Source organism: Acanthochromis polyacanthus, chromosome 19 (assembly GCF_021347895.1).
Source record: "Acanthochromis polyacanthus isolate Apoly-LR-REF ecotype Palm Island chromosome 19, KAUST_Apoly_ChrSc, whole genome shotgun sequence".
In the NCBI taxonomy this organism is placed as follows: Eukaryota; Metazoa; Chordata; class Actinopteri; family Pomacentridae; genus Acanthochromis; species Acanthochromis polyacanthus.
Window position 1 is genome coordinate 17,878,635 of NC_067131.1, and position 13,576 is coordinate 17,892,210.

Genomic DNA, 13,576 nt, shown 5'->3' on the forward strand with positions numbered 1-13,576 from the left:
ATCTGTATTTGTGAATATTGGCAGATGACCGACTTTCAGGCATGGCCTTGTGCTTGTTAGCTGTTCTTTGAAAGCTACCTAACTACATCGCTACCTCTTTTTAATTGTCAAGACTACGTCCTTTATATGAGACCCTTTATAATGCATAAACTTATACTTGTAAGTATTTAACAAATATATTTATTAATATCTATCGTATCTATCTATCTGCCAGTATCCCGAGAGCCCTCACTGAAGACACGAAGACCCTCATTGTTTCTCCCATTGTCAATAAAACATACTATTTCATTCATCAAAGCATAATGAGTTGTTATTCTTGAATATATATTTTGTGCATGTCTTAAAATGGTTATAGTGAGTCAACTCCTGCCTCATCAGAAGTGGCTGGACACTATCTGCTGAATGGACTGTTGTTACTCTGCTTTTCAATAACTCCCAGACTACGGGTAAGTGAATCAGAGAAATATAGACATTGTCTGGAAATACAATAATCCAGCTGGGCAAAAATTAACATCTTCAATCATCTTACATTTCTGTGTAAAAGTCGATTTTCCATGCTAACACGAATGTGAAACATTCCCTCCCAAACCCCAAAAGTGTCTTTAATATGTCACCTTACGGCTCAAAATGTAAAACTGACATTTACATACATACTCCAATGAATTAATAATCAAACAAGTACTTGGAGGTGTGATTTTATTCCTTTTATACCGTGAAATCGCCGCTCAGTCCCATAGAAGGAAATGACAGCGCTGCCTGTTTGGAACTATTCAGGCTTACATGAACCACGTGACCGCCCCGCTGCGAGAGCATGAGTGTCGCAACTCTTACTATCTCTAAGGCTCTGATGTTACTCTTCTGCCACTGTTACTTCCTCCATGAACCCATCTGTTCTGCCCCAGCTTGAGCAGCTAACTGGCAATTGGAAGTTGCATTTTTAGAATCAGCCAACGGTAAATTAATTCTGAAGAAGAAATACAGAAACTCCCACCCACTAAATTGACTGGATTGGTTCCTCAAGTTTTAGGTTTCAGGCTATTTTTGTTCATGATGTGTCTTCCATCATATGCACTGCCTGTCCAAAAAAAAAAGTCGCACAGTGTAATATTTCACTGGACCGCCTTTGGCTCTGAGAACGGCACACTTTCACTGTGGCGTCGTTTCGATAAGCTTCTGCTTTTTTTGTTTTTTGTTTCAGAAATCTCCTGAGTTGCTTGATGCAGGCCAATAATTTGACCCTTCTGAAACTGATTCACATCCTTTCCATGACCACAGGATATGTCTTCCAGCATGGTTGTCGAAGAAATGAGAAGCTATTCACTGCATCAGCTAGGCTTAAATACAGCGCCCTCCACAATTATTGGCACCCCTGGTTAAGATGTGTTGAAAGCCTTAAAATAAATTAAATCTTTTTTGCAGAAGCATACTCTCTCTCACACTGAAAATTTTAGAAAAATGTATTATAGGAGTAGATTAGGTGCTTTTTTGTTGGCAAAAGGGGGTTGTACAAATTATTAACATCAGTCGTGTTAATAACTGTGGCACACATGATTTGATGTAAAAGAATTATTTCTTCATGTGTGATTTTTTCCCCACTGAATAAATACACTTGAATTAAAGGTTGGATTTTCCTCTTTTTTCCATTGTGGTACTATATTATTTAGAAAAAAAAATGAATTTATTACAAGCTAAAGAACACATCTTAACCAGGGGTGCCAATAATTATGGAGGGAGCTGTAAGTTGTTACCAGCTGAAACATATTCATCACTGCAGTAATTATCCAATGGAAGACTCTTACCTGTTTGCTCAGTTGGATCCAGGTGGTAACATTTTTTTGGACAGGCAGTGTATGAAGACTTTATGAACGAGGTCAAAGAATGTATTTTGTTTTTTAATCAGAATGGGTCTGAATGGACCGCCATTAGACACTGGACTGTTTAACTGTGGCTGCTCTTCCTGAAGTCCTTGCTTTTAAATTTCATACCTTTTCTAGACACATACTAGCCTAGACGGCGCGCTAGACCCAGCTCTTAAGACACAAGGGTCTTGGAACGCTGGACAGGGAGGGAGGCGGGCTAAAAGGTTGTCTTTCAAATCACTCTGCAGCAATTGGGTAGGTATACAACCAATCAGCGCAACGAATAGGCTGACGGAGTTCCTAGAGCAACGGATTGTGGCTAAGTCCCATTAGCTTCCCAACCAGTGGAGCCAACTGGTATATTAAGGATTTGCCATATCCCGTCGGCATAAGTCCAAATACGTCTTTCTTCTCAATGAAACACTTCAGTGCTGTCCTTTGTTTATCTTTCAAGTTGAATTTTAGCTTCAAATCTTTAAGGGCTGTGGCCAAAGCCGAGTCGAAAGATAACTGTTTATTGTACGCCGGTTGTTTCTGTCAGAATCGCCGCACCTCTGTCGTCACTTCGTTACGTCCGCCTTCTGACTCTACACTTCATGGTGATTGGTCCGACCAGTTTTAGGAGCATCCAGCCTCGAGCCTTATGGAGGATAACTAGACCCACCCTGGCAGAGAATTAAATTCGTTGCCGTGGGTTGTGTAGTGCGACTAGGCTAGACACATACTGCATAGCCACGGATTTGCTCCATGGTGCAGATTCATAATCTGCCCTTTATTATTCGTGGAGCTATCATGTGACCGGCCGAGGGTAGATCTGAATTATTATTTCTATTTTTGTTTTATTTATTTATTATTTTGGGCCTCAAATACATTTTTTAGATACACAGACACTAACAAATATTTTAATAAAATTTAAAAAAAAAAAACTTTGACAAAAGGGTACTTTGGGCATCAAGGGGCAAAAGAGGCAGGTGCTTCAGCCCCCTCGCCCCCCCCCCCCCCCCCCCCCTTTCACGTGCCTGGAAGTGAGCATGAAAGGTAAATAAATTGAACCTGAGCACACCACTAGAGTAAACACACTGAAGAAGTTGCACTTGCGCAACAATAAAATTAATTACTGTGTACATGGTATCGGGACAAAGGCCGTTATTCTGCAAACATTACATCAACAATCTGGCTTCCTTTTTGTTTCCATGGTGTTAGGAAAATATATTCATGAGGATTTATTTTCTCAGAATATATGCAAATATCCAAACACACACACCAGCCACAACACAATTTAAGTCTCCTGTTTTGACTCTTGAGTCAGTTTGACCCGGGGCTTGTTTAACTACTCAAAAACAGCAGAAACCAAAATATCCCAATAAACATTGTTTATACCTCATTGTTAACTTCACTACAAACCATTTCAATCAGTATTTAGTGCAATGGTGTTCTTTACCCGTCACAAATCATGGTTTAATGAAGAAAATTCACGTTAAAACCTTTTTAAATGTACATTGGAAAGGTGTACATATAAAATAAAATAGTTTAACATGACATTGTTTCATCTTAAAATTTTATTTTACTTTCTGAATTTTTTTCTTTAAATAAAGTGATGTTGATAAATGAACACTAAGCATGTCTTTTGTTCAGGCTGGGTTTGCAAATATGTGAAATTAACCATTTTACACTTATTAAGCCAAGCAGAAGATGTTTCATACTGAAAAATACTTTTAACTTTTTTTTTTTTACACTGTCACTTTAAAATGGATCAGTTTGACCTGCAACAAAACAGGAGGGCAAACTGTAGTTTCCTTCATTCTTCTGGTTCTGTTTCTCATCAGTTGTTTGAAACGTTGAAATGAATTCCATCTGCGGAGGCTTATTCACAGTACACCAAATTTTATTGACACATAAAAGCATACAGTACTTATATACATCTTTTTGAGTATTTACAAAATAGAGAGCCCAATGGATGTTACACATGTATAAAAATATGCATTACATCTATATAAATATGTACACAATGTGCAAAACATATGGCATTACAAACAAGAGGCATGGCGTGGGTGGCGGAGACAGAGAGGAGACTCGGCTACGATGAACAACGCAAATCCTTCGCTGTAAAATCAGCTGATGACGGCGGAGACCCGAGAGCTTCGATCTCTCGCTCAGAAAAAAAAACACCAAAAAACGCTCACGTGATGATAAGCGGCGCAGGTGAATGAGGAGGAGCTGAAATCAATGGCAGGAAGCCTGAGCCAGCAGCTGTCGCGCTACAAGAAGTCGACAGCGAAAAGAACCTGTGGAGTTCCTCAGACTGATGGTGCTTCCACAAATCTACCACACATAAGAGGGTTATTCAACAAACCCCCCGCTGAAACACTCGGATATGCCGTGCTTTTAAACTCTGTTACTCTGGAGCAAAGGCTCTCATGTTAATAAAATCAAGGCAGGATCTGACATACAGTGCAGTACATCACGGGGAGAGCAGCCATTATTGCTTTTAGCTGTCCTTGTCTGGCCGGTCAGCAGCCAACAATGGCGAGCGGTGAGTGGCGTCACATCGAGCGTAAATCACAGACATGTGGAGATTTACTGCAGCCATGAGATTTGTGTACGTCTGATATGAAATATAAAATGAACAAAAAAAAAAAACCTCTGCAAACCAAAAATATACACACAAAGTCTTCTTTTACAGATTTAACATAAGCATGAAAAAAAGATTAAATTTTACTCATAATCCTAAAAAAAAAGAGATAAATATTTTGTTTAAAAAAATGTCACAAAATTAATAAAAATTCAATAACATGTTCCACTGCCTTTTTTGGCAAACAAAAAACAAATATGACAGCTCTAAAGCTGACATGCCGAAGAAGAAAAAGACAAACTTGTCGTCTAAGATACATGAACTTCCTGTTGGTCTAGCACAGCACGTTGCAAAGTGGAATCGAAGAAATACAACCAGACATGCAAGCAGGTAGTTTGAGGTCCAAACACCTCGATGCGACAAAAGTAGACAAACCAGAGGAGACCAGGAACTTAAAGGTGGAGAAAGACTTTCTACCCAAACACACCTCATGTCAAACTGTGGATAAATGTCCACCCTGGCTGTCTGCTCTGCGTAACGCTTAAAAAATACGTTTGAACACAGCTTTGCTTCTGTAAATGAGGACACAAACAAAGTGGCTCTTCCAGATTTATACAAATCTATTTCAGCCAACCACCAACAGGGAGTTTGTGCTTGTGTACAGGACAACCCTATAAAGTCCATATTTTGTCACATTTTCTAAACGACAGTGAATTCTGTAGACTATTAAACTACAATAAAATATATCAACTGGGACTCAGTATAGGCAGGTACTACAGTCATGCCTGAACTTATTCATACTTCTAGCAAATTTTGACTTGAAGTTACTTTTATTCAATCAGCAAATTTTTTATTATTATTTTGGATTGGGAATGACACAGGTGTTTCTCAAAAGATAAGATGATGTACAAGAGGCGTCATTTTGGAAAAAATAATTTTTCAGCTTTTATTTACGTTTAAAAGTAATTTTAAGTGAAAATTTGTTAGGGGTATGAATGATTTCAGGCTTGACTGTAAATGCCAAAGGCAAAAAAAGTTCCATACTAAAGACGTGCTCTTAGTGGTGTTCACCCTCGTGTCGTCGTGTCGGTCAAAACTGACCCGATTTAAAGTTTGAAAATGTGGGGGTGGGGGTGGGGGGAATGTTCACAGTGAAGCTTCTGATGTCCACATTTTCAACATTTTTGGGAAATCTTTGAACATTTTTTTGGTACAAAAAAAGAAATGTTAAAAATGTTTCTTTAAGAACACATGGATTTTGGTTCATTTTTGATGTGAATGTTCTTAAAGAAAATATTAAAAGTTTTACTGATATATATGGAATCACTTTAGATATTTTTAGGATTTTTTTGAAGATATTTACTAATTTTTTGAAAATATTTACAAGAATTTTCTAGCCAAATTTGGGGGATTTTTTAAAAACCAAACTTTTAAGGGAAACTTTGAAGGAATTACTGGAATTTTCTTCCTGAAAGTTTTGCAAATTTTCAGAAACTTTGGGATTTTTTTTTTTGCTGAATTTTTGGATTTCTTTCAGACAAGGGAGCAATATGTTTTGGTGCCTGTAAATAAGGACAACAGGAGGGTTAATATTCTAGCTTTACATCTATATTTATGTTAGAAATTAACCTTACAAGTTATCCTTTTTTCTGCTTGTTTTTTTTATTATTTTGTATTATTTTATTTACTTTCAGACAAGTTTTCATCCAGTTTTCTGTCTTTTTTGCACATTTGTCATTGCCTGTCTTACAACATCAATCCTATTTATAAGTAAGAAAAAAACTGCGCAAGTTACATAAAGAAACTGAATTTTCGAAACGGTGAGCAAAAAGTCTGTTTCTGCACCACCATGCTCTGCTTCTTTGCTTACAGACACGGACCAAGACACCCGAACTCAGGGAAAGGAGCTTTTTTTGCAACTCTCTCTAGTTTTTACGCTGTTGTGTTTTGGATCAACAAACTCTCTCGAGATTGTCTTACTCCACCTTTAACACAGGCTCGTAGAAAGCACCTGAAACAAAATACAACACTAGAAGCCCAGAAGAAAGTGTGTGCGGACAGTATTTGGCGTTAACTCTTAGAGGTGGTCAGACATTTTGGATTGAGCACATCCGTGTGTCTCGGCCTGGTCAGATGATAAATGTTTAACTGCAGCAGCTCTGACAAGACACTGTAAAGGGCTCTCAATCAGTGTGCTCAGGTCTCTGCATTATCGCTGACAGCGAGTCAGCATCATGCAGGCAAGAAAATACGGTTCTTTAAGACGCAAAACAAAAAGTCAGCCTCGTTTCAGGTTTTTTTGCTGTTTGAAATGACCCTGAAGTTGCAGTTGAAAATGTGCCGTAAAGAGACAAGAGCAGCGCCGCCCTCTACTGCCCATGGATGTAATGACAGGATAGAGTGGTTAAAAATTAAAATTAAAACGTAAACGAGGTTTCACTGACCGATTTAAAAAAAAAAAAAGACAAAAGGTTTATTTCAAAGTGCCATACAGTTAAACTGCATCAGTCCCCAAAGAATATATAGACTGAGATGCTAAATCAGTAACTCAATATTCAGGTGTGAACAGAAACAGTGAGTGGAATATGAGGCGATCAATTAAAAACGAAGTTAAAACAAAAAGCGATCTTTACCAGCTCCTCAAGCCTTAAAAGTGTCTGTGTGTTTCCGACTGCAGGACACCAACCAAACAACACGACACGTTCAAACAGAAAAACAGTCAGAGGCCTTTTAAGGAGCCAAATTTGGAACAAGCCGAGTGGTTAGCAAATGGTTAGATTTGATATCAGCAAATTTCTTCAGACAACTTCATGGCAAAAGCTGAGAAAGAGCTTGAAACAGCCAGAGATTAAACGTGAATACAATCATGCACACAGAGACACAGATGTACATGCAAGAGACGGGAAGACAAGTCCACGCACGCACACAACATGCTTGCTTCTCACACACGGTCAGGAATCTAACGTTGTCTACAGGCTGCAGTAGCTGATGCATCAGATGTTTGGCTATTTCACCAGCCAGACATTGCTTTAGAGTATTCTGATTCCTCCAACGGGCTGTCGGTTGCTTGATAAAGGACTAGCAAAGCAAACTAGCTCATCAGCTGCAGGCAATTTTTAACTAGCATGCTTGTAGGCTAGTGATGCAGTTATTTCCCATCCTGACACACACACACTCACACACACAGAGAGACAAAGTGCAGGGATATTGTAGGACAGCTAGATATAAAGCTCGTCAAAGACATCTTTATTCCTTGATATAACTCACAGCACACCTGCTATGGAGAGGCGTCTGCATAAACTGATACTTGTTCCCTTTCTGCTGTTGTATGTCAGTTCATCATCAGAGGAAAAAAAAGCTGCCAACTTTTTTTAAGTCCTATTTTTTTAGATATTTTTTTAAAAGTACATTCAAAATAAGAGACTTGGAAAGCTGCGGTATCTCCAGAGGTGGCAACGTGATCCGTACGCCGATCACTTTAGATATGCAGTGTTCACATTTCCTTGTTCTGAGGTGGATGAGGCGAACCGTCTGACCTCTCAGCCTCTTTAGTGCATAGCTCTCACATTGATGGAGGAGCTCCCTCCTCTCGTCGAATCTTTTTTTTAGTCATTGGTTGTTCAGCTTGACCGGCGGGGGTCATGATAGGTCAGAAGAAAACAGTCACATCTGATACAATCACATCAGATTAGTCAGCAAACATGTCATCCACAGTTAAGTGGAACCAGTGTGAACAGAGGCTTGACCTGCTCTCATCTAGGAATCTCTTTACATCTTGGCTTGGTGACCGACTGCCTTACTGAGGACGTCTGGCTTCGGATCAAGAAGGAGCAGATGGACACGACTGTCCAGCGCCTCAGACAGGCCGAGGTAACGTCTCAAAGCACTTAGACTGGTTTAGCCTAAGCGGTCCCAGGTGGTCAGTACAGCACCGATAATCCCAGGGCAGGCCTCAAACACCTCTTTGTTGAGAATCGAATCTCCTTTCAATTGTTAATTACAGCTTTCTGTAGTCTGAAACATCATTTAGACCAAGTTCTGTTGTAGCCACCAGCTTCTGCAACCTCATTCGGCACAGTATGCTTCAGTGGAACAAAGGCCTTCTCATCAGACCACCTCCAGAAATCCTTTTACACATTTAGCTACTGCTCTTAGACGATAAAATGGACACGATTTCATTCATTAGTGTGGCTTGAACTGTATTTACAAACAGTCTGTTCTACCAGTCTGAATTTGGCTCTGTCTCCTTGGCTCTGTAAATGACCCTTAAAATCATGACATCAGACACCAAAAAAAAGTCAACGCTGTCTAAAATCCCTTTATCACAAAAACTATGAGTGACCAGGATCACCTTAGTGCGGACGTTTTCCTGCCTATAACAGGCTCTCTTCAAGCTGTGCAAACTCCTACTTGTAGTTCCTCGTAGATCAGCCTGTACAGCATCTCCTCCTGGAGACTAGTGGGAATATTACAGATGGTATGGATGCACTGATAAGAGTGCCATGTTCTCTCTTCTTATATTTAAAATGTGGTAACCCAACCTCTTTGCAGCTGTCCGTCCCTTCCTTTTCCTCTTCATCCATCCGCCTCTCTCGCCTGGCTCAGCTGCACTGCAAACTCTCCTCCATCTTTCTTACCCAGCCCTCCGTCAGTCCCAGTGCAGTTGCAGGTCATGCGTATCCAGGAAGTCCGTCGGGATCCCCAGCGGTGTGAGCGCCCCGGCAGGACCCGGAGGCATGGTGAGGTCCAGCCACTCCATGTTGTCCAGAGCCGGGTCAGACAGGCCCATGTTGAGCGAGGATGGAGGCGAGGAGTCACAGAAAGACAGGTCTGATGTGTCCATGGGCGAGTAGGGCTGCTGGTCCATTAACTGGGCCTGCAGCTCCTCCATCAGGCCCTGCGTGCGCGGGTCTGATGCCGGCGAAGTTTCAGCCAGAGTCCCCTCCAGGAAGGCCTCCAGCTGATTGTCTGTAGCCAGAGAGGACAGACTGGGCAAGGTGGGGTTGATGATGGAGCTCAGGATGGGAGGGGGAGCCACCTGGATCTGTGGGGGTGGTCTGGACAGAACGGTGCTGACGGGAAGAGTGGTGATGTTGGCTGTGACTGGGAGGGTCTTAGTGAGAGGCACTGGAGGGTCCTGCTGGATAAATGGAGTGATTTCTGGAGGAGGGTGCACAGAACATGGACGAAAAACATGGGTTAAGATTAAACATCAACCAATGAGGACACTTTTAACTTGCGTAGAACTCAGTTGTCTTACAGCAGAACCCTGAAACTGAAAAACTGGTATTTAAGGGAAGTTTTCTACAGTTGGCACCTCCCAAATCTCTAAATCCCCTCAACAACACCAATAGATTCATGTTTCAAATGACTTCACTGACACAAACTGAGCAAAACAGATTTCATTAAACACTGATAATAACATCAAAGGGGATACTGGTACTTTTACTAATAAACATTTTCTACTGCATCCACTTACTCAACACTTTTAACCTCTTTGATAATGTACTAACTAGCATTCAATAACCCAAACTGCAAGAAGTGGTAACTCAAGTTATATGAGGTACTCTACAATCTTTCCACACATTCCCTGGCCAATGCAGTTGAGGTTAAATTTGTGTTCTATCTTCTGATGTGACTGAGAAGGAGCTTCTGTCATGCAGGTCAACAAAACAAGAATATCTAATAGAGATATCAATCACTATTAGGTCAAAATCTGTTAATTAGAATCACAGAATGACTGACAATACTATCATGATGCGATTTGATTCACAACATGGGTCAAAAGTGACCCACATCAAATGGAATATAGGTGTTCTTTGACCCATGTTATGCATCAAAGGGTTGTCATGACACAGGGATTCTGCAAGACAATTTACAGTGTATCAAAATATCTGTGTAACTCGCAAAAAGACAAAAAGCAGGAGCTATGTACTCACTGACTGCATTGTGGTGTCAGTATGTGCAAGTATTATCATCCTTATTCATTGCTGGTTTGCTTCCCCTGCTGTGAATTTCTTCTTCTTCACTGCAGGTTAGCAGATCAATAACGTATCGCAGGAAAATGCGATACAGCATATTGCTGCATGAATGTTTCGTCGCACCCTCTGTAAAATTTATGTCGTCAATCTGAAAAACGCTTCTGCCTACACAGCAGCATCCTCAGTAGAATGTCTAAAACTTCCTCATGTTGTCACTCAACAAAAGCTTACCTCCACTCTCTATGAGGATGTCGAACAAGTCATCCATTTGCTGACTGGTTGCCAAGGGAACCTGAAAAGACATTAACAGAATTTAAGAGGCTTGAGACTTATTCACCAAAAGCAAAACAATTCCCCAAGGCTGAAAAACTGAAGGACACAGCATCTGAAATATCCTGGATGAATGCAGAGCCTGGTTTGAATGGTGCATCGTGGTATTTCAGCTGTGACTCTGGTGACTCGAACCTGTGAAACGTTGTTGATGTGCATGTTACGGCTCTGTTTGATGGCCTCCTCATAGCGTGGAGGCTCTCTTGTCTTGGGAGGCTGAGCAACCAGGGAGGTGGGCTGCAGTATGAAGGTGGGCTGAGGAGAAGGAGCCTGGGAGGATGAGAGACAGAGAGAGAATTACCAACCAAACTGAAACATGAAATGTTAACTTATGTTAAGGGATTTGGTAAAACACTGTAGTAAATCATCTCAACAGACATCCAGTATAAAAAGCTTCTCCTCTACAATAGTAACTTATTACTGATACCTTATTTAGGGGTCCATTAGAGATGTGGCGATTGGGTGAAGTCCGTGGAGAGACTCTGTTTTCTGGGGAGCTCCTCAGGAAACACTGGGGATTCAACTCAGGCCTGTTGTGGTTCTCCAAACCAGTAGTGTTATTGCACATAGGCAAAGTCTGTAAAGACAACAGAGTAAACGCACGTCTTTGTAGCTCTTGTGTGCCGCTTTAGAGCAAAACTGTTCACCAAAATACAACTAGTTAAGTGAGAGACTGACCTGTAGCAACGGCTGCTGGCTGGGTGCCATCTCCATCTTAGTGGTTTGCAGCTGAGGAACTGGAGCCTGGACCAGGCCTGGATTTGAGACTGTGGCCTGTAGAACAGGCTGGGATGGTGAAAAAATGAGAGTTTATAGAACAATAATTTTCCAGCACAACCTCATGTCTTCACATTAAGTTTTCTACTGTGGTTGGTCTTGTCATTAAACCTAAGATAAATCTGTCTGTGCAGATTCTCAGTCACCCAGGTGATCTTAAATGTGTCAGCAGAAGTCAGGCAGTTTCACAAACACCCACATTTTCAGTCAAGTGAGTACTGGGTTGTTAACAGGCTGTGAACTATGTGATTCACTAGCATGAAACAACACCTGTACTTCACATCTGTCAGACAGAAATAAGGAAAGCTCTTGGATGAGGGGTGTCTCGAAGAACCAAAAAGAGAAATCTACTCTCTTTCTACCAAAGCACTTAGGAATGCTAAGATGAATTTGGTAATACTTGCCCTAAAGCCCATAAAAGCAGGTGAACATACTCTTACAGTTAGACACCAAACATTACGTTCTGCCACTCTGCTCACTCTCATACCTGCAGGCTGACAGTGGTGCTTGGCAGCTGGATTGTAGTAGCGTTGTTGGGAAGTGACACAGGGAGGAGGATCTGAGTTCCAGCCTGGCCGGTCGTGGTCAGCAGAGTCTGAGGTTGCCCAGATGCAGTTAACAGGGTCTGAGGCTGACCCAGCACCTGGGACATCCCCCTGGGTGGCTGATGAAGAACTGCTGAAGGCTGGGGGGTGCAGGTTGCGACTGAGGCTTGGACTGCAGTTTGGGACTTTTCTGGGGCTGGGGCATGAGCTGAGGGCTGGTGGTGACTTGGGGCTGGGCTTGGGGCTGGATCTGGGTGATGAGCTGGGTTTGGGTCTGAAGCTGCAGTGGTTTGCCAGAAGAAACAGTCACATCCTCCAACTTCACCACTGTTGGCAAGGGGGCTGTGAGGATTGAGTTTGGGATGGCAGCGGTGGTGGACGAACAGTTTGACAGGACGGTACCCTCCATCTTTACTACATTTGAGTTGAGGACAGCAGGAATAGAGTTCATGGCAGGTACAGATGTGAGTTGAGGAGGTAGAGAGACAGAGTCGGCAGCGTTGCCACCCTGACCTCTCTTCTCTGCCTCTAACTGGAACTTCAGCTCCTCCACCAACTTCTGCTCCTGCTCCAGCTTCCTCATCAACTCTTCTATCTGCCGCTCCTTCTCATGGAGCCTCCTGTCCTTTTCCTCTGGGACGCGAAAAGTTGGAAGAGGTGAGGACTGTGGGACTACTGAACCGGAGCTCACCATGTGGATTTCAGATGGAGCCTCGGGCATACTTACATCCTGCTGGAGGATGGAGGGCTCAGGGGGAAGGGGTGAGACCGGCGGCGTGGTGCTTATATTCTCTGGAGTTACCTGCTGGACTGGAAGTACTATGGCAGGGGTGGTAGTTGTGGTGACCTCCATGGGGATGGCGGAGAAGGCGGTAGTGGCAGGAGCAGAAATGGTGGTAGGAGCAGTGGTGCTGGGATTGTCTTGGAAAGGCTTCAGTCTTTCTATCAGATCAGTCTTTGTTCCTGACACAGGGAGGCCACGCAGCTTGAGCTCCAGTTTTAGCTCTGCCACCTATAAAGACATACATAGAACCATGTCAGCAGCATTTTAAACTCTTGCTAAAAGAGGGATGCAGTGGGTTTTATGTGAATAATTCACAATTTCCCAGTTTTCGGACATATCCTCACTTGAATGCCAAGAAAAGGACAAAAAGATTAATATCACTCTTAATCTTTCAAAGGCAGCAGATGAATAGCTGAGAGTATAGATTAGAAAAAAGGGGAACAGCTAGCCTGGCTCTGATCAAAGGAAAAAAAATCTGCTTTCACAAGCCCCCTGATTAACACATTAAAGTCTTTTCATTGGTTACCTCTATCGATTTTAAAATCCTGTTATTAGTTAATAAAGCACTACAAGGCCCTGCACTGGATGACCTGACAGAGACACTGTTAGTAACAGGAAGAACTCTCCAGTTCTTCTCTTTTAGCTGCTCCACAAAGCAGAACAAAAACATTTAGTGATGCTGCTTTCAGCCTTCACGCTTCAAGCTGCTGGAACAGATTTCCAGATGA

At 42.0% G+C, this 13,576-nt stretch overlaps 1 protein-coding gene across 1 annotated transcript in view; it reads right to left on the minus strand.

The window, feature by feature from the left end:
• Nucleotides 1-3,723: 3,723 nt before the first annotated feature.
• The window catches only part of mrtfba (myocardin related transcription factor Ba), a 29,381-nt gene continuing 19,528 nt past the window's right edge, over nt 3,724-13,576 (minus strand). Inside the window, 7 exon segments of the mRNA XM_022208255.2 lie at nt 3,724-9,591; nt 10,644-10,704; nt 10,878-11,012; nt 11,170-11,319; nt 11,421-11,528; nt 12,007-12,170; nt 12,173-13,076. Of these exon segments, the coding sequence (XP_022063947.2) occupies nt 9,080-9,591; nt 10,644-10,704; nt 10,878-11,012; nt 11,170-11,319; nt 11,421-11,528; nt 12,007-12,170; nt 12,173-13,076 (2,034 nt within the window). The 3' untranslated portion in view covers nt 3,724-9,079.